The sequence below is a fragment of the Oncorhynchus mykiss genome, chromosome 10, assembly GCF_013265735.2.
Source record: "Oncorhynchus mykiss isolate Arlee chromosome 10, USDA_OmykA_1.1, whole genome shotgun sequence".
Classification (NCBI taxonomy): Eukaryota; Metazoa; Chordata; class Actinopteri; order Salmoniformes; family Salmonidae; genus Oncorhynchus; species Oncorhynchus mykiss.
The window spans coordinates 83991531-84017405 of record NC_048574.1 but is presented as its reverse complement, the minus strand read 5'-3'; the positions used below and the strand labels follow the sequence as shown (position 1 = coordinate 84017405).

General features: G+C 45.3%; 1 protein-coding gene across 3 annotated transcripts in view; it reads right to left on the bottom strand.

The window, feature by feature from the left end:
* The window catches only part of LOC110516172 (huntingtin), a 130719-nt gene that overhangs the window by 94791 nt on the left and 10053 nt on the right, over positions 1-25875 (bottom strand). For 2 of the 3 annotated variants that reach the window (XM_036934295.1, XM_036934296.1), the window contains exons 1-4: positions 6787-6889; positions 3417-3534; positions 3218-3336; positions 312-423 (exon numbers count right to left, since the gene is read on the bottom strand). In XM_036934295.1, the coding sequence (XP_036790190.1) occupies positions 312-423; positions 3218-3336; positions 3417-3501 (316 nt within the window). In that variant the 5' untranslated portion in view covers positions 3502-3534; positions 6787-6889. Of the gene's footprint in view, positions 1-311; positions 424-3217; positions 3337-3416; positions 3535-6786; positions 6890-7842; positions 8250-11837; positions 11916-14594; positions 14646-16080; positions 16286-16419; positions 16599-17473; positions 17616-18801; positions 18941-20828; positions 20909-21839; positions 21900-22675; positions 22797-25875 lie in introns of those variants that run through there. The other variant, XM_036934297.1, reaches the window with a different exon arrangement.

Genomic DNA, 25875 nt, shown 5'->3' with positions numbered 1-25875 from the left:
ACACACACAGGTCAGACACACACACACAGGTCAGACACACACACACAGGTCAGAGACACACACACGCACACACAGGTCAGACACACGCACACACAGGTCAGACACACGCACACACAGGTCAGACACACGCACACACAGGTCAGAGACACACACACAGGTCAGAGACACACACACAGGTCAGAGACACACACACAGGTCAGAGATACACAGGTCAGAGACACACAGGTCAGAGACACACAGGTCAGAGACACACAGGTCAGAGACACACAGGTCAGAGACACACAGGTCAGAGACACCTCTCAGACTCGTACCATTCTTCTGTCCAGTCAGCAGGAAGGAGGCAGAGAGGAGTCGTACACAGTGAACCAGAGGCTCCGCCCCTTGGTCTGTGTAGTGGCCAATCGGACCCTTTATCCTCGATGGCTGGGGGATGAAACAACATTTAACCAATCACAACCAGTCAAAATAAGACAGACAACAACATTAGCCAATCAGAAAAGACAAATGTGAAATCTAAACAAACCTAAATATCTCCTAATTAGTGGGGGTTTTATCTGACCTCATTGGCAGACTATATAAGATATTATAAATTAGTGGGGGTTTTATCTGACCTCATTGGCAGACTATATAAGATATTATAAATTAGTGGGGGTTTTATCTGACCTCATTGGCAGACTATATAAGATATTATAAATTAGTGGGGGTTTTATCTGACGTCATTGGCAGACTATATAAGATATTATAAATTAGTGGGGGTTTTATCTGACGTCATTGGCAGACTATATAAGATATTATAAATTAGTGGGGGTTTTATCTGACGTCATTGGCAGACTATATAAGATATTATAAATTAGTGGGGGTTTTATCTGACCTCATTGGCAGACTATATAAGATATTATAAATTAGTGGGGGTTTTATCTGACGTCATTGGCAGACTATATAAGATATTATAAATTAGTGGGGGTTTTATCTGACCTCATTGGCAGACTATATAAGATATTATAAATTAGTGGGGGTTTTATCTGACCTCATTGGCAGACTAAATAAGATATTATAAATTAGTGGGGGTTTTACCTGACCTCATTGGCAGACTAAATAAGATATTATAAATTAGTGGGGGTTTTATCTGACGTCATTGGCAGACTATATAAGATATTATAAATTAGTGGGGGTTTTATCTGACGTCATTGGCAGACTATATAAGATATTATAAATTAGTAGGGGTTTTATCTAACCTCATTGGCAGACTATATAAGATATTATAAATTAGTGGGGGTTTTATCTAACCTCATTGGCAGACTATATAAGATATTATAAATTAGTAGGGGTTTTATCTAAAGTCATTGGCAGACTATATAAGATATTATAAATTAGTGGGGGTTTTATCTGACCTCATTGGCAGACTATATAAGATATTATAAATTAGTGGGGGTTTTATCTAAAGTCATTGGCAGACTATATAAGATATTATAAATTAGTGGGGGTTTTATCTAAAGTCATTGGCAGACTATATAAGATATTATAAATTAGTGGGGGTTTTATCTGACGTCATTGGCAGACTATATAAGATATTATAAATTAGTGGGGGTTTTATCTGACCTCATTGGCAGACTATATAAGATATTATACATTAGATTAGTAGGGGTTTTATCTAACCTCATTGGCAGACTATATAAGATATTATAAATTAGTGGGGGTTTTATCTAACCTCATTGGCAGACTATATAAGATATTATAAATTAGTGGGGTTTTTATCTGACGTCATTGGCAGACTATATAAGATATTATAAATTAGTGGGGGTTTTATCTGACGTCATTGGCAGACTATATAAGATATTATAAATTAGTGGGGGTTTTATCTGACGTCATTGGCAGACTATATAAGATATTATAAATTAGTGGGGGTTTTATCTAAAGTCATTGGCAGACTATATAAGATATTATAAATTAGTCTGGGTTTTATCTGACGTCATTGGCAGACTATATAAGATATTATAAATTAGTGGGGGTTTTATCTGATGTCATTGGCAGACTATATAAGATATTATAAATTACTGGGGGTTTTATCTGACGTCATTGGCAGACTATATAAGATATTATAAATTAGTGGGGGTTTTATCTGACCTCATTGGCAGACTAAATAAGATATTATAAATTAGTGGGGGTTTTATCTGACCTCATTGGCAGACTATATAAGATATTATAAATTAGTGGGGGTTTTATCTGACGTCATTGGCAGACTATATAAGATATTATAAATTAGTGGGGGTTTTATCTGACGTCATTGGCAGACTAAATAAGATATTATAAATTAGTGGGGGTTTTATCTGACGTCATTGGCAGACTATATAAGATATTATAAATTAGTGGGGGTTTTATCTGACGTCATTGGCAGACTATATAAGATATTATAAATTAGTGGGGGTTTATCTGACGTCATTGGCAAACTATATAAGATATTATAAATTAGTGGGGGTTTTATCTGACGTCATTGGCAAACTATATAAGATATTATAAATTAGTGGGGGTTTTATCTGACGTCATTGGCAAACTATATAAGATATTATAAATTAGTGGGGGTTTATCTGACCTCATTGGCAGACTATATAAGATATTATAAATTAGTGGGGGTTTTATCTGACCTCATTGGCAGACTATATAAGATATTATAAATTAGTGGGGGTTTTATCTGACGTCATTGGCAGACTATATAAGATATTATAAATTAGTGGGGGTTTTATCTGACCTCATTGGCAGACTATATAAGATATTATAAATTAGTGGGGGCTTTATTATAAACATGATTAGACTTCAATACTCATCGGTTTATAAATATACTGTCAACCAAAAGACTGATCCATGTGTGTCTGTGAAGGTGTAATGGCGTAACCGTGTATAAGTGTGTCTCTCTCCGTGTGTGTGTCTCTCTCCGTGTGTGTGTCTCTCCGTGTGTGTGTGTGTGTGTGTGTCTCTCTCTGTGTGTGTGTGTGTGTGTCTCTCCATGTGTGTGTGTGTGTGTGTCTCTCCATGTGTGTGTGTGTGTGTGTCTCTCCGTGTGTGTGTCTCTCCGTGTGTGTGTGTGTGTGTCTCTCTCTGTGTGTGTGTGTGTGTGTCTCTCCATGTGTGTGTGTGTGTGTCTCTCCGTGTGTCTCTCCGTGTGTGTGTCTCTCCGTGTGTCTCTCCGTGTGTGTGTGTCTCTCCGTGTCTGTGTGTGTACCTTGTTCTCCAGCTCTGTGGTCTCCGCTGGCTCCTCCTTTGGTATGAAGTGATCCACACTGCTGTCTGACGCCTGTCTGTTGTGACCTCTGCCCTCTAGGAGGTGGGGTCTACTCAGAGCTACAACAACAACAACGTCAGTGTGTGTGTATTGTATGTATGTGTTTATAACGTGTGTGTGTGTGTGTAGTGTGTCGTACCCAGTGCGGACTGGGAGAAGGGTTCAGGGTGTGATGAAGGTACGGCTCCCTCTTCTTCCTCATCCTGTAAAGTTCCAATCTGCATCCCTGAATACAGACTCTCACTGGTGTCCAACACCTACACACACAGAGAGACACACACACACACACACACACACACACACACAGAGAGAGACACACACACACACAGAGAGAGACACACACACAGAGAGAGACACACACACAGAGAGAGACACACACACACACACACACACAGAGAGACACATACACACGCACAGAGAGAGAGACACACACACACACACACACACAGAGAGACACACACACACAGAGAGAGAGACACACACAGAGAGAGATACACACACACACACACACAGAGAGACACACACACACACAGAGAGACACACACACACACAGAGAGACAGACACACACACACACACACACACACACAGACACACACACACACACACACAGAGACACACACACACACAGAGACAGACACACACACACAGAGAGACACACACACACAGAGAGACACACACACACAGAGAGACACACACACACAGAGAGACACACACACACAGAGAGACAGACACAGAGACAGACATCAGTGACTGAGGTTCATTATTCAACACTTAACAAGTCCAGCATGTTAGTTCAGCAGACAAGAACACGTCTACTGTCTTCATAGCTACTGGCAGCTGATCGTCTACCAGGTATAACAGTCTACCGGGCTTAACGACCGTCTACCGGGCATAGCGGCCGTCTACCGGGCATAGCGGCCGTCTACCGGGCATAGCGGCCGTCTACCGGGCATAGCGGCCGTCTACCGGGCATAGCGGCCGTCTACCGGGCATAGCGGCCGTCTACCGGGCTTAGCGGCCGTCTACCGGGCATAGCGGCCGTCTACCGGGCATAGCGGCCGTCTACCGGGCATAGCGGCCGTCTACCGGGCATAACGGCCGTCTACCGGGCATAACGGCCGTCTACCGGGCATAACGGCCGTCTACCGGGCATAACGACAGTCTACCGGGCATAACGACAGTCTACCGGGCATAACGACAGTCTACCGGGCATAACGACAGTCTACCGGGCATAACGACAGTCTACCGGGCATAACGACAGTCTACCGGGCATAACGGCCGTCTACCGGGCATAACGGCCGTCTACCGGGCATAACGGCCGTCTACCGGGCATAACGGCCGTCTACCGGGCATAACGGCCATCTACCGGGTATAATAACAGTCTACTGCTTAACATCCTTTGGGATTGAGAAGCACTCAGGGGACATTGGTAGATCTCTAAATTGGGAGGCAAAATTATGGAAACATTTTCCTAAATTCCCAGGTTTTCCAGAAATTCCAGTTGGAAGATTCCCGGAATCAGAGGATGAAGAAGCAGGAAATCTTCCTGTCCAGGATTTCTAGAAAAGTCTGCAGATTTTTGCAACCTTGTAACTAAATCACTGAACTGGGTTTGACTCAACAAAGAAGGAACTTTGGGTTGTGGGTTAACAGTTACTACAGAACTCATTCCATGATGTGGGTTAACAGTAACTACAGAACTCATTCCATGATGTGGGTTAACAGTTAACTACAGAACTCATTCCATGATGTGGGTTAACAGTTAATACAGAACTCACTCTATAATCCAACAATAGAAAACACAAGAGAAAAGCAGAGAGAAAACTAGATCAGGAGAGGGGGAAGGAGGGGAGAAGGGGGAGCGAGGGGGAAGGAGGGGAGAAGGGGGAGCGAGGGGGAAGGAGGGGAGAAGGAGGGGGAAGGAGGGGAGAAGGAGGGGGAAGGAGGGGAGAAGGAGGGGGAAGGAGGGGAGAAGGGGGAGCGAGGGGGAAGGAGGGGAGAAGGAGGGGGAAGGAGGGGAGAAGGGGGAGCGAGGGGGAAGGAGGGGAGAAGGAGGGGAGAAGGAGGGGGAAGGAGGGGAGAAGGAGGGGGAAGGAGGGGAGAAGGGGGAGCGAGGGGGAAGGAGGGGAGAAGGAGGGGGAAGGAGGGGAGAAGGGGGAGCGAGGGGGAAGGAGGGGAGAAGGAGGGGGAAGGAGGGGAGAAGGGGGAGCGAGGGGGAAGGAGGGGAGAAGGAGGGGGAAGGAGGGGAGAAGGAGGGGAGAAGGAGGGGAGCGAGGGAAGGAGAGGTGAAGGAGGGTGAAAAAGGGGAGAAGGGGGAGCGAGGGGAGAAGGGGGAGCGAGGGAAGGAGGGGGAGCGAGGGAAGGAGGGGAAGAGGGGGAAGGAGGGGAGAAGGAGGGGAGAAGGGGGAGCGAGGGAAGGAGGGGAAGAGGGGGAAGGAGGGGAGAAGGAGGGGAGAAGGAGGGGGAAGGAGGGGAGCAGAAGGGGAGAAGGGGGAGCGAGGGGAGAAGGGGGAGCGAGGGAAGGAGGGGGAGCGAGGGAAGGAGGGGGAGCGAGGGAAGGAGGGGAAGAGGGGGAAGGAGGGGAGAAGGAGGGGAGAAGGGGGAGCGAGGGAAGGAGGGGAAGAGGGGGAAGGAGGGGAGAAGGAGGGGAGCGAGGGGGAAGGAGGGGAGCAGAAGGGGAGAAGGAGGAGCGAGGGAAGGAGGGGAACGAGGGGGAAGGAGGGGAGAAGGGGGAGCGAGGGAAGGAGGGGAGAAGGAGGAGCGAGGGAAGGAGGGGAGAAGGGGGAGCGGGGGGAGGAGGGAGAAGGAGGGGAGAAGGGGGAGCGAGGGAAGGAGGGGAGCGAGGGGGAAGGAGGGGAGAAGGGGGAGCGAGGGAAGGAGGGGAGAAGGGGGAGCGAGGGAAGGAGGGGAGAAGGAGGAGCGAGGGAAGGAGGGGAGAAGGGGGAGCGGGGGGAGGAGGGAGAAGGAGGGGAGAAGGGGGAGCGAGGGGGAAGGAGAGGAGAAGGGGGAGCGAGGGAAGGAGGGGAGAAGGGGGAGCGAGGGAAGGAGGGGAGAAGGGGGAGCGAGGGAAGGAGGGGAGAAGGGGGAGCGGGGGGAGGAGGGAGAAGGAGGGGAGAAGGGGGAGCGAGGGAAGGAGGGGAGCGAGAGGTAAGGAGGGTAGGGGGGCGAGCGAGGGGGAGAGGGGGAGGGGATTAGTTTTAGATTTCTGAAGAGTTTCAATGATCTTCCTAAGAAAACTAATAAATCACCAAACAAGAAGGATGGGGAAAGCAACCAATCAGGAGGGGGATTCAATCCTTGACTCCAGATTGCCATGGAAACGAGAGGGGGGGGAGAAGGGGGCGGTTCTTAGCAGGGAGTAGAGTACCGGTCTTAAGGAACGGGGGGGGGGGGGGGGGCGGGTTCGAACGGACGAGAGTGACAAGAACAGAACGGAACTACGGCCAGGTGTATATCCCCCCCCCCCCCCCCCCCCACCTCTGGCATCATCAACCAATCAGCCAATCACCTTGCTACTACCGCTAGAGGAAGCGTCGGCGCCAGAAGAGAGGGAGGAAGAAGAAGAAGAAGAAGCAGCAGCAGCGGCGGAGGAGGAAGAGGAGGAGTAGATGGAAGAGTCGCTGTCGGACGCGTCTGGACCCTCGGTGGAGGTCGGAGAGGGAGGGGCCTCAAACGGCGGCTCCACCATCACCCGTGGCAACCGCGGACGCGACTGCGTGTCACGGGGTGGGTGGTGGATGGGAGGGAGGAGGGCAGACCATAGAATCAGAATTAGAAGAACGGACATTCCCATTCAAAGCAATGTTACGCCAACCGCTTAACGACAGTCTACCGGGCATAACGGGCGTCTACCGGGCATAACGGGCGTCTACCGGGCATAACGGGCGTCTACCGGGCATGACGGCCGTCTACCGGGCATGACGGCCGTCTACCGGGCATGACGGCCGTCTACCGGGCATAACGGGCGTCTACCGGGCATAACAACAGTCTACCGGGCATATCGGCCGTCTACCGGGCATAACGGCCGTCTACCGGGCATAACGGCCGTCTACCGGGCATAACGGCCGTCTACCGGGCATAACGGCCGTCTACCGGGCATAACGGCCGTCTACCGGGCATAACGGCCGTCTACCGGGCATAACGGCCGTCTACCGGGCATAACGGCCGTCTACCGGGCATAACGACAGTCTACCGGGCATAACGACAGTCTACCGGGCATAACGACAGTCTACCGGGCATAACGGCAGTCTACGCCAACCACTGTGAGCCTCAGTGTTTAACACATGCAACCAACAGCATCTAGTGGGTTCCAGCCAGAAACCTGCACGACTGATGATGGGGTTTTCGATTCATTCTAATGAGTCTAATTCTATGGTCTGGGAAACCTGGTCCACTCCAACGGATTCAAATCACTCATTCCAACTCTGATCTCTAATCTCTAATCCCCCCAGTATCAGCAACATCGGAGGACAATCGAGTGTAATTCGCTTCTAGTAAATGAAATCAAAACTACTACTTCTCTGTAAATAACAAAGTCTCACTCCTACATGGCAGGCAGACTTACGAGTTCAGCGGCCTCTGAAGGTGTGGCGGCCGAGTCCGGCCCTTCTGTGGTGGTCTGCGACGAGTCGGCGCTCGGGGGCAGCGAGGGGTCTCCCAGGGGGTCCACCAGGGGCCCGTCGGGCATCTCCGCATTCTCCGGCGTGGCGTAGTCGGCCGTTTCCGGGGTAACGTTAGCCCCGCTGGAGCTGTGGCTGAGCATGTCCTCGTCCGCTGCGTTGTCATTGGGCGACTCGGGAGTCCCCGCCCCTCCCTCGCCGCCGGAGGTCCCGAGGGCAGTCGTTCCTTGTTCCGAGGAGGCGCCACCGAGGTCCACGGAGTCGCCGGGCTGCAGAGCATGCTGTGAGGAGCGGGGCTGCTGGGTAATGATGTCGACCACCTGGGCGGTGGCGTCAGCGCCCGCGACAGAGGCTGAGTCAAGGCGGGAGACACATTAAAATCATCACCCCCTCTCTCAACCTCATCTTTCAATACAGCAAACAGGGGAGAGTAAAGAATGGACCCCCCCCCCCTGGTTGATTTAATTGAATAAATATTTGCACGTTTGGTTCTATTTGATCGAAGTTGTACTGCTAACAGATGACTGGGTCTGGAGCAATTTAAATCGATATTTTTGCCTGGTGTTGTGTATGATAAATTCACATCTTGTTAAAGGGATTTTTATGAATAATAACTAAATTATCTATACATTTAAAATCTGAACTATAACTAAACAGAAAACTACTATGTTACTGTATGGATGTATGAATCTTATTATAATCATAATACCGAATATAATGTGTGTAGTTTTAATCAAGAATTAGAACAAGGACCGTCTCTGTTCCTGGTTAGAAACGAATGGAGTTATCGTCAGACCGGCTGGAATGCTGTGTTCCTTACAGGACATCCTGTCCCCACCCAGGGAGAGGAGAGACCTTGGGCTTGTCGTAGATTATTTAACAGGTGGTAGACAGCGTGGGAAGACTTGTGAACTATACTGACATTGTATCGGAGTGGAGGAAGGACAATTTAAAACCTATGATGTCATTTTCAGTATATAACCCGATGTAAATTGTACTGTGATCAGTACTCTCGAGAATAAACGCTATCGATTGATTTTGAGACTGGCCTCTTGTCCATTTTATGCAAATAAGTATCTTACAAATTCTTAGAAAATGGGCAGAGTGTTTTAATTGAATTGGTTGATGAACATAAAATATATATAAAATATGTATACTTAAGTATGTGATTGAGGTCTGTCCTTATGATGTCGTATTTGTGAATTTTGTCTGTGGAGTGGTAGGGATATATGCGTACTCCCTTCCAATTGTGACAGTTTAGCTTGGAGTTCAAGTGCTCTACGGTTTTCGTTCCTTGTTGAGACCCAGATGCGAAACACTACGGACCTATTTCCTAATAAAGCCCTTCGCTGCGTCCCACAGCATACAGATACTGGATGGTTGGTTCATACAGATGGTTGGTTCATACTGATGGTTGGTTCATACTGATGGTTGGTTCATACTGATGGTTGGTTCATACTGATGGTTGGTTCATACTGATGCTTGGTTCATACTGATGGTTGGTTCATACTGATGGTTGGTTCATACGGCTGGTTGGTTCATACGGCTGGTTGGTTCATACTGACGGTTGGTTAATACGGATGGTTGGTTCATAAGGGTGGTTGGTTCATACGGCTGTTTGGTTCATACGGATGGTTGGTTCATACTGATGGTTGGTTCATAAGGATGGTTGGTTCATAAGGACGGTTGGTTCATACGGCTGGTTGGTTCATACTGACGGTTGGTTAATACGGATGGTTGGTTCATAAGGGTGGTTGGTTCATACGGCTGGTTGGTTCATACGGCTGGTTGGTTCATACGGATGGTTGGTTCATACGGATGGTTGGTTCATACTGATGGTTGGTTCATACGGATGGTTGGTTCATATGGATGGTTAATACTGATGGTTGGTTCATACTGATGGTTGGTTCATACGGCTGGTTGGTTCATACGGATGGTTGGTTCATACGGATGGTTGGTTCATACGGATGGTTGGTTCATATGGATGGTTAATACTGATGGTTGGTTCATACGGCTGGTTGGTTCATACGGATGGTTGGTTCATACTGATGGTTGGTTCATATGGATGGTTGGTTCATACGGCTGGTTGGTTCATATGGATGGTTGGTTCATATGGATGGTTGGTTCATATGGATGGTTGGTTAATACGGATGGTTGGTTCATATGGATGGTTGGTTCATACTGATGGTTGGTTAAAGTGTGACTGCAGAGACAAGTCACACTAACATTGTACAATAATTAAAGTGTGACTGCAGAGACAAGTCACACTAACATTGTACAATAATTAAAGTGCGACTGCAGAGACAAGTCACATTAAAAGTGAACTGCAGGATACAGGCCTATTCCTTGTCAGTCACACTAACATAAGGATGGTTGGTTCATAAGGATGGTTGGTTCATAAGGATGGTTGGTTCATACGGATGGTTGGTTCATACGGATGGTTCACATTAAAAGTGAACTGCGGGATACAGGCCTATTCCCTGTCAGTTTCATAAATCCTATGTTCCATTAGTTCATATTTGAATATTCATAATAGTGATAGTTAATCATTTTAATAGACCCCCCCCTAATGATAATACGATTGCCTCGACATGATGTCAGATACCGATTAACGAATTATTTACGTTTAAACGATTAACATTCAAACAATCAAACAATTGGATAAGCATCGTGCCAACATGTCATAATAATAATAATAATAAAATAAATAATAATAACAATAATAATAAATATTTAATCATAATAACAATAATAGTAATAAATAATAATAATAAATAAATAAATAATAACAATAATAATCATAATAAATAATAATAATAAATAAATAATAACAATAATAAATCATAACAATAGTCATAATAAATAATAATAATAAATAAATAATAACAATAATAAATCATAACAATAGTCATAATAAATAATAATAATAAATAAATAAATAATAACAATAATAGTCATAATAAATAATAATAATAAATAAATAACAATAATAGTCATAATAAATAATAATAATAAATAAATAACAATAATAGTCATAATAAATAATAATAATAAATAAATAACAATAATAGTCATAATAAATAATAATAATAAATAAATAATAACAATAATAGTCATAATAAATAATAATAAAAAATAAATAATAACAATAATAAATAATAGCAATAAGAATAAGAATAATAATAATATTAATAATAATAATAATAATAATAGTAATAATAACAATAATAATAATAATAGTAATAACAATAATAATAGTATTAATAATAATAATAACAATAACAATAATAATTGATAATAATAGCAGAAATAATAATAACAATAATACTAACAATAATAATAATAATTAATAATAACAATAATAATAATATTAACAACAATAATAAATAATGAATCATAATAAATAACAATAATACTAACAATAATAATAATAATTAATAATAACAATAACAATAATAATTAATAATAATAGCAGAAATAATAATAACAATAATACTAACAATAATAACAATAATAATTAATAATAACAATAATACTAACAATAATAATAATAATTAATAATAACAATAATACTAACAATAATAATAATAATTAATAATAACAATAATAATAATAATTAATAATAACAATAACAATAATAATTAATAATAATAGCAGAAATAATAATAACAATAATACTAACAATAATAATAATAATAATTAATAATAACAATAATAATAATATTAACAACAATAATAAATAATAAATCATAATACATAATAATAACAATAATAATAAATAATAAATCATAATAAATAATAATAACAATAATAATAAATAATAATAACAATAATAATAAATAATAATAACAATAATAATAAATAATTAATCATAATACATAATAACAATAATAAGGTGCTTGAGTGATATGAATGGTGATGTTCCTGTATTCTGTCTCACCTGTAAAGGCCCCGGTGGTGACCTCTGCCCTCTCAGGGTCGTCCTCCAACCCCTCGTCCTCCCCCGACAGCATCTTGCCTGGGACACACAGACAGGATAAAGACGGCTACTGTAACATGACCAGTCAGCAGCAGTGTTAGAGAAGGCTGTGGTAAAGAGGACTACTGTAACACAGGTCGCTACATGACCAGTCAGCAGGATTAGAGAAAGCTGTGGTAAAGAGGACTACTGTCACACAGTGTTAGAGAAAGCTGTGGTAGACCAGTGGTTCTCCAACCTCTCCTCTGGGACCCCAAGTCCTTCCATGTAATTCAACTATTCTAAAGCTAAAACAACCTGATTCAACTGATCAACTGATGCACAACTTCTTCTTTAGTTTCATCAGACGTGCTAGTCCAGGAACGCACCAAACTAGTCCAGGAACGCACCAAACTAGTCCAGGAACGCACCGAACCTAGTCCAGGAACGCACCAAACTAGTCCAGGAACGCACCGAACCTAGTCCAGGAACACACCAAACTAGTCCAGGAACACACCGAACCTAGTCCAGAAACACACCGAACCTAGTCCAGGAACACACCGAACCTAGTCCAGGAACGCACCAAACTAGTCCAGGAACGCACCAAACTAGTCCAGGAACGCATCAAACTAGTCCAGGAACGCATCAAACTAGTCCAGGAACACACCAAACTAGTCCAGGAACGCACCAAACTAGTCCAGGAACGCATCAAACTAGTCCAGGAACGCACCAAACTAGTCCAGGAACGCACCAAACTAGTCCAGGAACGCACCAAACTAGTCCAGGAACGCACCAAACCAGTTCAGGAACGCACCGAACCTAGTCCAGGAACGCACCAAACTAGTCCAGGAACGCACCAAACTAGTCCAGGAACACACCAAACTAGTCCAGGAACACACCAAACCAGTCCAGGAACGCACCAAACCAGTCCAGGAACGCACCAAACTAGTCCAGGAACGCACCAAACTAGTCCAGGAACGCACCAAACTAGTCCAGGAACACACCAAACCAGTTCAGGAACGCACCGAACCTAGTCCAGGAACGCACCAAACTAGTCCAGGAACGCACCAAACTAGTCCAGGAACACACCAAACCAGTTCAGGAACGCACCGAACCTAGTCCAGGAACGCACCAAACTAGTCCAGGAACGCACCAAACTAGTCCAGGAACACACCAAACCAGTCCAGGAACACACCAAACCAGTTCAGGAACGCACCGAACCTAGTCCAGGAACGCACCAAACTAGTCCAGGAACACACCGAACCTAGTCCAGGAACGCACCAAACTAGTCCAGGAACGCACCAAACTAGTCCAGGAACGCACCAAACTAGTCCAGGAACACACCAAACTAGTCCAGGAACGCACCAAACTAGTCCAGGAACGCACCGAACCTAGTCCAGGAACACACCGAACCTAGTCCAGGAACACACCGAACCTAGTCCAGGAACACACCGAACCTAGTCCAGGAACACACCGAACCTAGTCCAGGAACACACCGAACCTAGTCCAGGAACACACCGAACCTAGTCCAGGAACACACCGAACCTAGTCCAGGAACACACCGAACCTAGTCCAGGAACACACCGAACCTAGTCCAGGAACGCACCAAACTAGTCCAGGAACGCACCAAACTAGTCCAGGAACGCACCAAACTAGTCCAGGAACGCACCGAACCTAGTCCAGGAACACACCGAACCTAGTCCAGGAACACACCGAACCTAGTCCAGGAACACACCGAACCTAGTCCAGGAACACACCGAACCTAGTCCAGGAACACACCGAACCTAGTCCAGGAACACACCGAACCTAGTCCAGGAACACACCGAACCTAGTCCAGGAACACACCGAACCTAGTCCAGGAACACACCGAAACTAGTCCAGGAACACACCGAACCTAGTCCAGGAACACACCGAACCTAGTCCAGGAACACACCGAACCTAGTCCAGGAACACACCGAACCTAGTCCAGGAACACACCGAACCTAGTCCAGGAACACACCGAACCTAGTCCAGGAACACACCGAACCTAGTCCAGGAACACACCGAACCTAGTCCAGGAACACACCGAACCTAGTCCAGAAACACACCGAACCTAGTCCAGGAACACACCGAACCTAGTCCAGGAACACACCGAACCTAGTCCAGGAACACACCGAACCTAGTCCAGGAACACACCGAACCTAGTCCAGGAACACACCGAACCTAGTCCAGGAACACACCGAACCTAGTCCAGGAACACACCGAACCTAGTCCAGAAACACACCGAACCTAGTCCAGGAACACACCGAACCTAGTCCAGGAACACACCGAACCTAGTCCAGAAACACACCGAACCTAGTCCAGGAACACACCGAACCTAGTCCAGGAACACACCGAACCTAGTCCAGGAACACACCGAACCTAGTCCAGGAACACACCAAACCTAGTCCAGGAACACACCAAACCTAGTCCAGGAACACACCAAACCTAGTCCAGGAACACACCGAACCTAGTCCAGAAACACACCGAACCTAGTCCAGAAACACACCGAACCTAGTCCAGGAACACACCGAACCTAGTCCAGGAACACACCGAACCTAGTCCAGGAACACACCGAACCTAGTCCAGGAACACACCGAACCTAGTCCAGAAACACATGAAAACATGTTGAATGGCTGGGGATGCTGGAGGAGAGGTTTGGGAAACACTGTGTCAGGTAGAGGGAGCAGGACACAGGAGAGAGAGAGTTATTAAAATCACCTTTCTGTTTTCTGAGGAGGAGTGGACTATTACAGGAAGACCCGCCCCCGGCTGCAGTCAGGAAACAGGAAGAACACACACAGGAACAGGAAGTGAAGGAGAGAAAAGAAGAAAAGCCCCATGGGAAATAGTCATTATACCCAGACAGAGGAAGAGAGTTAGTTAGTAAGAGAAGCTATTCATCCCAAATGGCACCCTATTCCCTATATAGTGCACTTATTTTAACAAGACCCCTATAGGGCAGTAGTAGTTCACTATATAGGGAAAAGGGCTCTGGTCACTAGCAGTTCACTATATAGGGAACAGGGCTCTGGTCACTAGTAGTTCACTATTAGGGAATAGGGCTCTGGTCAGTAGTAGTTCACTATATAGGGAACAGGGCTCTGGTCACTAGTAGTTCACTATATAGGGAATAGGGCTCTGGTCAGTAGTAGTTCACTATATAGGGAACAGGGCTCTGGTCACTAGTAGTTCACTATATAGGGAATAGGGCTCTGGTCAGTAGTAGTTCACTATATAGGGAATATGGCCCTGGTCACTAGTAGTTCACTATATAGGGAATAGGGCTCTGGTCAGTAGTAGTTCACTATATAGGGAATATGGCCCTGGTCACTAGTAGTTCACTATATAGGGAATAGGGCTCTGGTCAGTAGTAGTTCACTATATAGGGAATATGGCCCTGGTCACTAGTAGTTCACTATATAGGGAATATGGCTCTGGTCACTAGTAGTTCACTATATAGGGAATAGGGATCTGGTCACTAGTAGTTCACTATATAGGGAATAGGGATCTGGTCACTAGTAAATATACACTGAGTGCACAAAACATTAGGAACACCTGCTCTTTCCATGACAGACTGACCAGGTGAAAGATATGATCCCTTATTGATGTCACCTGTTAAATCCACTTCAATCAGTGTAGATGAAGGGGAGGAGTCAGGTTAAAGATAATTGAGACATGGATTGTGTATGTCTGCTATTCAGAGGGTGAACGGACAAGACAAATTATTGAAATGCCTTTGAACAGGGTTGTGGTAGGAGGTGCCAGGTGCATCAAGAACTGCAACGCTGCTGGGTTTTTCACGCTCAACAGTTTCCTGTGTGTATCAGGAACGGTCCACCACCCAAAGGACATCCAGCCAACTTTGACACAACTTGTGAGAAGTGTTGGAGTCAACATGGACCAGCATCCCTGTGGAACGCTTTCAACACCCCTGCCCTGATGAATTTAGGCTGTTCTGAGGACAAAAGGGGGTACAACTCAATATTAGGAAGGTGTTCTTAATGTTTTTCTTACTCTTTTTGGGACCAATCAGCAGACAGCAACAAAAAAAGGAACAGAGAGACAGGAGGCGGAGCTCTGTACAGTGACTGGCAGAGAATTCACCCAATGACTGGGCTTTGTCATTCGAAACGAAACGATTTAACCGACAAGAGCAATCCACCAACGACCAAGCCGTATTCGTTCCATTGACGGGCGGACTAACCAATGAACTCCAGGATGCTGCCGGAGTGGGCGCGTCTCTCCACGTCCCGGCGGAACACGCTGGCGTGCGGAACGCTGCCGGGCGTAATGAGCATGTGCAGTAGCTCCGGGGGAGGAGTCCGGAACATCTGCTGCATCAGTTCCAGAGAGGCCGTCACCACGTTGTGGTCGCCATGCTGGCTGTAGTGGAGAGTCAACTCATAGACCTGGACACACACACACAGACACAGTCACCACGTTGTGGTCGCCATGCTGGCTGTAGTGGAGAGTCAACTCATAGACCTGGACACACACACACACACACACACACACACACACACACACACACACACTGACTGACTTGCAGTAGCTGTTCAGGCGTGGGCTGTAAGTCTGCCTCCTTCCTCATGACTCCGAAGCTTCCTTTCAGGCTGGTGGTCCTGTCCTGTTGCTGTAGTTGAGGCATCAGGTAGCGAAGGGTTAACAACACCCCCAGGACCAGGTGGTTAGGATGTTCCTCATCGACAGGGACCAACAGACCTGGAGAGAGAGAGAGAGAGATGTTCACCTCATCTACAGAGACAGACAGAGAGAGAGATGTTCCTCATCTACAGAGACTAACAGACCTGGAGAGAGAGAGAGAGACGTTCACCTCATCTACCGAGACAGAGACAGACACAGAGAGAGAGATGTTCCTCATCTACAGAGACTAACAGACCTGGAGAGAGAGAGAGAGAGACGTTCACCTCATCTACCGAGACAGAGACAGACACAGAGAGAGAGATGTTCCTCATCTACAGAGACTAACAGACCTGGAGAGAGAGAGAGAGAGACGTTCACCTCATCTACCGAGACAGAGACAGACACAGAGAGAGAGATGTTCCTCATCTACAGAGACTAACAGACCTGGAGAGAGAGAGAGAGACGTTCACCTCATCTACAGAGACTAACAGACCTGGAGAGAGAGAGAGAGAGAGACGTTCACCTCATCTACCGAGACAGAGACAGACACAGAGAGAGAGATGTTCCTCATCTACAGAGACTAACAGACCTGGAGAGAGAGAGAGAGAGACGTTCACCTCATCTACCGAGACAGAGACAGACACAGAGAGAGAGATGTTCCTCATCTACAGAGACTAACAGACCTGGAGAGAGAGAGAGACGTTCACCTCATCTACAGAGACAGAGACAGACACAGAGAGAGAGATGTTCCTCATCTACAGAGACTAACAGACCTGGAGAGAGAGAGAGACGTTCACCTCATCTACAGAGACTAACAGACCAGGGGAGGGGGGGGGGGGGGGGGGGGGGGGGGGGGGGTAAGAGAGAGAGAGAGAGAGAGAGAGAGAGAGAGAGAGATGATAAATGATAAGTGATGATGCCTGTGCTATGGGCTGGTTGTGTTTGGTACTGACCCAGCAGGATGTTGAGCAGCCAGGTGTAGAAGTAGGAGGCCCGTCTCGAGTGTTGACAAACACTCGCCGCTGAGCTGGCGGCCGTCCGGCGAATCGTAGGAGAAGTGGACTTCAGGTTGGCCACAAACGACTTCAGCAACACCTGAACATGTCAGATCAGACCATTATAAACTGGGTGTGTCGAGCCCTGGATGCTGATTGGCTGACAGCCGTGGTATATTAGACCGTACTTCAGGTTGGCCACAAACGACTTCAGCAACACCTGAACATGTCAGATCAGACCATTATAAACTGGGTGTGTCGAGCCCTGGATGCTGATTGGCTGACAGCCGCGGTATATTAGACCGTACTTCAGGTTGGCCACAAACGACTTCAGCAACACCTGAACATGTCAGATCAGACCATTATAAACTGGGTGTGTCGAGCCCTGGATGCTGATTGGCTGACAGCCGCGGTATATTAGACCGTACTTCAGGTTGGCCACAAACGACTTCAGCAACACCTGAACATGTCAGATCAGACCATTATAAACTGGGTGTGTCGAGCCCTGGATGCTGATTGGCTGACAGCCGCGGTATATTAGACCGTATACCACGGGGTATGACAAAAACAGAATTTTTACTGCGATAATTACGTTGGTAACCAGTCTATAATAGCAATAAGACACCTCAGGGGGTTTGTGGTATATGGCCAATATACCACGGTTAACGGATGTATCCAGGCACTCCGTGTTGCGTCGTGCCTAAGAACAGCCCTTAGCCGTGGTATATTGGTCATATACCCCACTCCCTCTGGCCTTACAGCTTCGTTCTACAACAGACACAGACAAGAGGACATCAATACTTCCATTATTCTCTGTTACTCAAGGCTTTTAATACAACATTTTAACAGAGGTTGTTCTGGGGGTCTTTGAGTTCTGTGAGTGAGTGAGTGTGAGTGTGAGTGTGAGTGTGAGAGTGAGAGTGAGAGTGAGTGTGAGTGTGAGTGTGAGTGTGAGATTGAGTGTGAGATTGAGTGTGAGATTGAGTGTGAGTGTAAGTGTGAGTGTGAGTGTGAGTGTGAGTGTGAGTGTGAGAGTGAGAGTGAGAGTGAGAGTGAGAGTGAGAGTGAGTGTGAGTGTCAGAGTGAGTGAGAGTGTGAGAGAGTGAGAGTGAGTGTGAGAGTGAGTGTGAGAGTGAGTGTGAGAGTGAGTGTGAGAGTGTGAGAGTGAGTGTGAGAGTGAGTGAGTGAGTGAGTGAGTGAGTGAGTGAGTGAGTGAGTGAGTGTGAGTGTGTGTGAGTGTGTGAGTGTGAGTGTGAGTGTGAGTGTGTGTGTGTGTGTGAGTGTACCTTGACCTCTCCGTCGTTAGCGAAGTGTCCCAGAACAGTCATGATCTTAGGCACGGCAGCCGACAGGGTCTCCTGGACAGTCTCCTCCTGTCTCTTCGTGATCCTGGTCAGACAGGGGAGGAGGTTCACCAGGTACGGTCTGGAGGAGGGAGAGAAGAGGTCAGAGACCAAGACAGTCCTCAGGAGACTGGGTACATAACAACAGATCCTGAGCCAGGAGTATTACCTCACAGGACCCAACACCTCATAGTATTACCCCACAGGACCCAACACCTCGTAGTATTACCCCACAGGACCCAACACCTCATAGTATTACCCCACAGGACCCAACACCTCGTAGTATTACCCCACAGGACCCAACACCTCATAGTATTACCCCACCTCATAGTATTACCCCACAGGACCCAACACCTCATAGTATTACCCCACCTCATAGTATTACCCCACAGTACCAACACCTCATAGTATTACCCCACAGGACCCAACACCTCATAGTATTACCCCACAGGACCCAACACCTCATAGTATTACCCCACAGGACCCAACACCTTATAGTATTACCCCACAGGACCCAACACCTCATAGTATTACCCCACAGGACCCAACACCTCATAGTATTACCCCACCTCATAGTATTACCCCACCTAATAGTATTACCCCACAGGACCCAACACCTCATAGTATTACCCCACAGGACCCAACACCTCATTGTATTACCCCACCTCATAGTATTACCCCACCTCATAGTATTACCCCACAGGACCCAACACCTCATAGTATTACCCCACAGGACCCAACACCTCATAGTATTACCCCACAGGACCCAACACCTCATAGTATTACCCCACAGGACCCAACACCTCATAGTATTACCCCACAGGACCCAACACCTTATAGTATTACCCCACAGGACCCAACACCTCATAGTATTACCCCACAGGACCCAACACCTCATAGTATTACCCCACCTCATAGTATTACCCCACCTAATAGTATTACCCCACAGGACCCAACACCTCATAGTATTACCCCACAGGACCCAAAACCTCATTGTATTACCCCACCTCATAGTATTACCCCACCTCATAGTATTACCCCACAGGACCCAACACCTCATAGTATTACCCCACCTCATAGTATTACCCCACAGGACCCAACACCTCATAGTATTACCCCACAGGACCCAACACCTCATAGTATTACCCCACCTCATAGTATTACCCCACCTCATAGTATTACCCCACCTCATAGTATTACCCCACAGGACCCAACACCTCATAGTATTACCCCACAGGACCCAACACCTCATAGTATTACCCCACAGGACCAACACCTCATTGTATTACCCCACCTCATAGTATTACCCCACCTCATAGTATTACCCCACAGGACCCAACACCTCATAGTATTACCCCACCTCATAGTATTACCCCACCTCATAGTATTACCCCACCTCATAGTATTACCCCACAGGACCCAACACCTCATAGTATTACCCCACCTCATAGTATTACCCCACCTCATAGTATTACCCCACAGGACCCAACACCTCATAGTATTACCCCACAGGACCCAACACCTCATAGTATTACCCCACAGGACCCAACACCTCATAGTATTACCCCACAGGACCCAACACCTCATAGTATTACCCTACAGGACCCAACACCTCATAGTATTACCCCACAGGACCCAACACCTCATAGTATTACCCCACCTCATAGTATTACCCCACAGGACCCAACACCTCATAGTATTACCCCACCTCATAGTATTACCCCACCTCATAGTATTACCCCACAGGACCAACACCTCATAGTATTACCCCACCTCATAGTATTACCCCACAGGACAAAAATGCTGTTTAGACCAGAGTGTATAAATCCAGCCTAAATGCTGTTTAGACCAGAGTGTATAAATCCATACTTCACATTCTATAAACGCATTTAAAGTATGACGTGCAGAATGCACTTGGTCTCTGCGCTTACTCAGGTGTGTGTGTGTGTGTGTGTGTGTGTGTCTCCAACCTGCATTTCTGTGGTCTGACGAGGTGTGCTAGCTCAGCGAACCTCCAGAGAGCAGCCCTCAGGCTCCGAGAGGCACCGTTCTAACAGAGAGATATACACACACACACCTTCATCGTCATCATCTTCATCAACATGTCCATCATCATCAACATAAACATTACCATCCTGATATTTTCCCTCGTCATCGTAACCAAAACCACCACAGTCAATCACAATTAACATTTGTCATAATATTCGTCTTACTCTTCATCGTCATCATCATCAGTCACCACATCAATCCATTGAGGATCAGTGAACAGGACTCCATAACAACAGAGGACTCCATAACAACAGAGGACTCCATAACAACAGAGGACTCCATAACAACAGAGGACTCCATAACAACAGAGGACTCCATAACAACAGAGGACTCCATAACAACAGGACTCCATAACAACTCGACTCCATAACAACTCGACTCCATAACAACTCGACTCCATAACAACAGGACTCCATAACAACAGGACTCCATAACAACAGGACTCCATAACAACAGGACTCCATAACAACAGGACTCCATAACAACAGGACTCCATAACAACAGGACTCCATAACAACAGGACTCCATAACAACAGGACTCCATAACAACAGGACTCCATAACAACAGGACTCAGGACTCCATAACAACAGGACTCCATAACAACAGGACTCCATAACAACAGGACTCCATAACAACAGGACTCCATAACAACAGGATTCCATAACAACAGGTCTCCATAACAACAGGACTCCATAACAACAGGACTCCATAACAACAGGACTCCATAACAACAGGACTCCATAACAACAGGAATCCATAACAACAGGAATCCATAACAACAGGACTCCATAACAACAGGACTCCATAACAACAGGACTCCATAACAACAGGACTCCATAACAACAGGACTCCATAACAACAGAGGACTCCATAACAACAGAGGACTCCATAATAACAGGACTCCATAACAACAACAACTTTATCTACAAACCTTTTTAATTTCTTTGTAGAGCTCCAGCTGAAGTCTGGGCAGGTTGGAGTCCATCAGCGCCTGACAGAGAGAGACAGAGAGAAGTAACAGAACTAGATAGAGAACTAGAGAGAGAACTAGAGAGAGAACTAGAGAGAGAGAACTAGATAGAGAGAACGAGAGATAACTAGATAGAGAGAACTAGAGAGAGAACGAGAGAGAACTAGATAGAGAGAACGAGAGAGAACTAGATAGATAGAGAACTAGAGAGAGAACGAGAGAGAACTAGATAGAGAGAAAGAACTAGATAGAGAAAGAGAGAGAACTAGATAGAGAGAAAGAACTAGATAGAGACAAAGAGAGAAAGAGAGAGAACTAGATAGAGAGAAAGAGAGATAATTAGATAGAGAGAAATAGAGAAAACTAGATAGAGAAAGAGAGAAATAACTAGATAGAGAGAAAGAGAGAGAACTAGATAGAGAAAGAGAGAGAACTAGATAGAGAGAGAACTAGATAGAGAGAAAGAGAGAGAACTAGAAAGAGAGAGAACTAGATAGAGAGAAAGAGAGAAAGAACTAGATAGAGAGAAAGAGAGAGAACTAGATAGAGAGAAAGAGAGAGAACTAGATAGAGAGAAAGAGAGAGAACTAGATAGAGAGAGAACTAGATAGAGAGAACAAGAGAGAACTAGATAGAGAGAAAGAGAGAGAACTAGATAGAGAGAGAACTAGATAGAGAGAACAAGAGAGAACTAGATAGAGAGAACTAGAGAGAGAACTAGAGCGAGAACTAGTTGGAGAGAAAGAGAGCCATAACATATAGGTCTGAGGAGAGCAGAAGATGGGGTCCTCACTCACTTTGATGATTTTGTTCAGGCACTCGTCTGCCACCATCCTGACGTCCGACTCTCTGTCGTCGCTACACAGCAAGAACATCTCCATGGCGATACCCAGAAGCTTCTGGAACTCCGGAGACGTTCTAGTCCCACAGCCATAGAGACAAAAGAGGAACTGTCATTAAACACACACCTCATTCTGATACCCCCCCCCCACACCCTCACTCTGATACCCCCCCCCCCACACACCTCCTTCTAATACCCCCCTACACACCTCATTCTGATACCCCCCCCCACACACCTCGTTCTGATACCCCCCCTCACCCACCTCGTTCTGATACCCCCCCCACACACCTCCTTCTAATACCCCCCCACACACCTCCTTCTAATACCCCCCCACCCACCTCGTTCTGACCCCCCCCCCCACCCACCTCGTTCTGACCCCCCCTCACCCACCTCATTCTGATACCCCCCCCTCACGCACCTCGTTCTGACCCCCCCTCAACCACCTCGTTCTGTTACCCGCCCATCACCCACCTCGTTCTGATACCCTCTCACCCCCTTCGTTCTGACCCCCCCTCAACCACCTCATTCTGATACCCCCCCCACACACCTCATTCTGAGACCCCCCCCCTCCACACACACCTCATTCTGATACCCCCCCCTCACACACCTCATTCTGATAACCTCCCCTCCACACACACCTCATTCTGATACCCCCCTCCCATTCTGATATCCCCCCTCCACACAAAACTCATTCTAACCCCTCCCCCTCCCCCTCGCACACCCTTTGATGTGTAATGTCTCTAGTTCATGACCTCTGAACTAATCTAACGTAGCAGGCGTAAGAGGAACGCCTAAGCCCGAGATCCCACATCCAGGTTTCCAAGAGGAACAAGATACTAGGTTGAAAAAAATCTGTATCCCTGACAACCAGAAGAGCCGGATGTTGACGAATCTGCTAAAAGGTGCTTCTGGACTGAAATAGAAATCACTGACGATACTGGTCTACAGCCAATATGATATATGTGGTTTCAGAAACAGAACTATACTGGTCTACAGCCAATATGATATATGTGGTTTCAGAAACAGAACCAACAGAACTATACTGGTCTACAGCCAATATGATATATGGTTTCAGAAACAGAACCAACAGACCTATACTGGTCTACAGCCAATATGATAAATGTGGTTTCAGAAACAGAGCCAACAGAACTATACTGGTCTACAGCCAATATGATATATGGTTTCAGAAACAGAACCAACAGACCTATACTGGTCTACAGCCAATATGATAAATGTGGTTTCAGAAACAGAGCCAACAGAACTATACTGGTCTACAAGTCTACAGCCAATATGGTATACGTACAGGGATGAGCACCTCTCAGTACCGTACAGGGATGAGCACCTCTCAGTACCGTACAGGGATGAGCATCTCTCAGTACCGTACAGGGATGAGCACCTCTCAGTACCGTACAGGGATGAGCACCTCTCAGTACCGTACAGGGATGAGCACCTCTCAGTACCGTACAGGGATGAGCACCTCTCAGTACCGTACAGGGATGAGCACCTCTCAGTACCGTACAGGGATGAGCAGCTCTTTAAAAAGACTCTATATACAGTGAGGGGAAAAAGTATTTCATCCCCTGCTGATTTTGTACGTTTGCCCACTGACAAAGAAATGATCAGTCTATAATTTTAATGGTAGGTTTATTTGAACAGTGAGAGACAGAATAACAACAACAAAAATCCTGAAAAACACATGTCAAAAATGTTATGAATTGATTGGATGATGTATCCTAAACCCTGATCAACATATAACCATAAATATACTGTATCCTAAACCCTGATCAACATATAACCATAAATATACTGTATCCTAAACCCTGATCAACATATAACCATAAATATACTGTATCCTAAACCCTGATCAACATATAACCATAAATATACTGTATCCTAAACCCTGATCAACATATAACCATAAATATACTGTATCCTAAACCCTGATCAACATATAACCATAAATATACTGTATCCTAAACCCTGATCAACATATAACCATAAATATACTGTATTCTAAACCCTGATCAACATATAACCATAAATATACTGTATCCTAAACCCTGATCAACATATAACCATAAATATACTGTATCCCTGATCAACATATAACCATAAATATACAGTATCCCTGATCAACATATAACCATAAATATACTGTATCCTAAACCCTGATCAACATATAACCATAAATATACTGTATCCTAAACCCTGATCAGCATATAACCATAAATATACTGTATCCTAAACCCTGATCAGCATATAACCATAAATATACTGTATCCTAAACCCTGATCAACATATAACCATAAATATACTGTATCCTAAACCCTGATCAACATATAACCATAAATATACTGTATCCTAAACCCTGATCAACATATAACCATAAATATACAGTATCCTAAACCCTGATCAACATATAACCATAAATATACTGTATCCCTGATCAACATATAACCATAAATATACTGTATCCTAAACCCTGATCAGCATATAACCATAAATATACTGTATCCTAAACCCTGATCAACATATAACCATAAATATACTGTATCCTAAACCCTGATCAACATATAACCATAAATATACTGTATCCTAAACCCTGATCAGCATATAACCATAAATATACTGTATCCTAAACCCTGATCAACATATAACCATAAATATACTGTATCCTAAACCCTGATCAACATATAACCATAAATATACTGTATCCTAAACCCTGATCAACATATAACCATAAATATACTGTATCCTAAACCCTGATCAACATATAACCATAAATATACTGTATCCTAAACCCTGATCAACATATAACCATAAATATACTGTATCCTAAACCCTGATCAGCATATAACCATAAATATACTGTATCCTAAACCCTGATCAGCATATAACCATAAATATACTGTATCCTAAACCCTGATCAACATATAACCATAAATATACTGTATCCTAAACCCTGATCAACATATAACCATAAATATACTGTATCCTAAACCCTGATCGACATATAACCATAAATATACTGTATCCTAAACCCTGATCAACATATAACCATAAATATACTGTATCCTAAACCCTGATCAACATATAACCATAAATATACTGTATCCTAAACCCTGATCAACATATAACCATAAATATACTGTATCC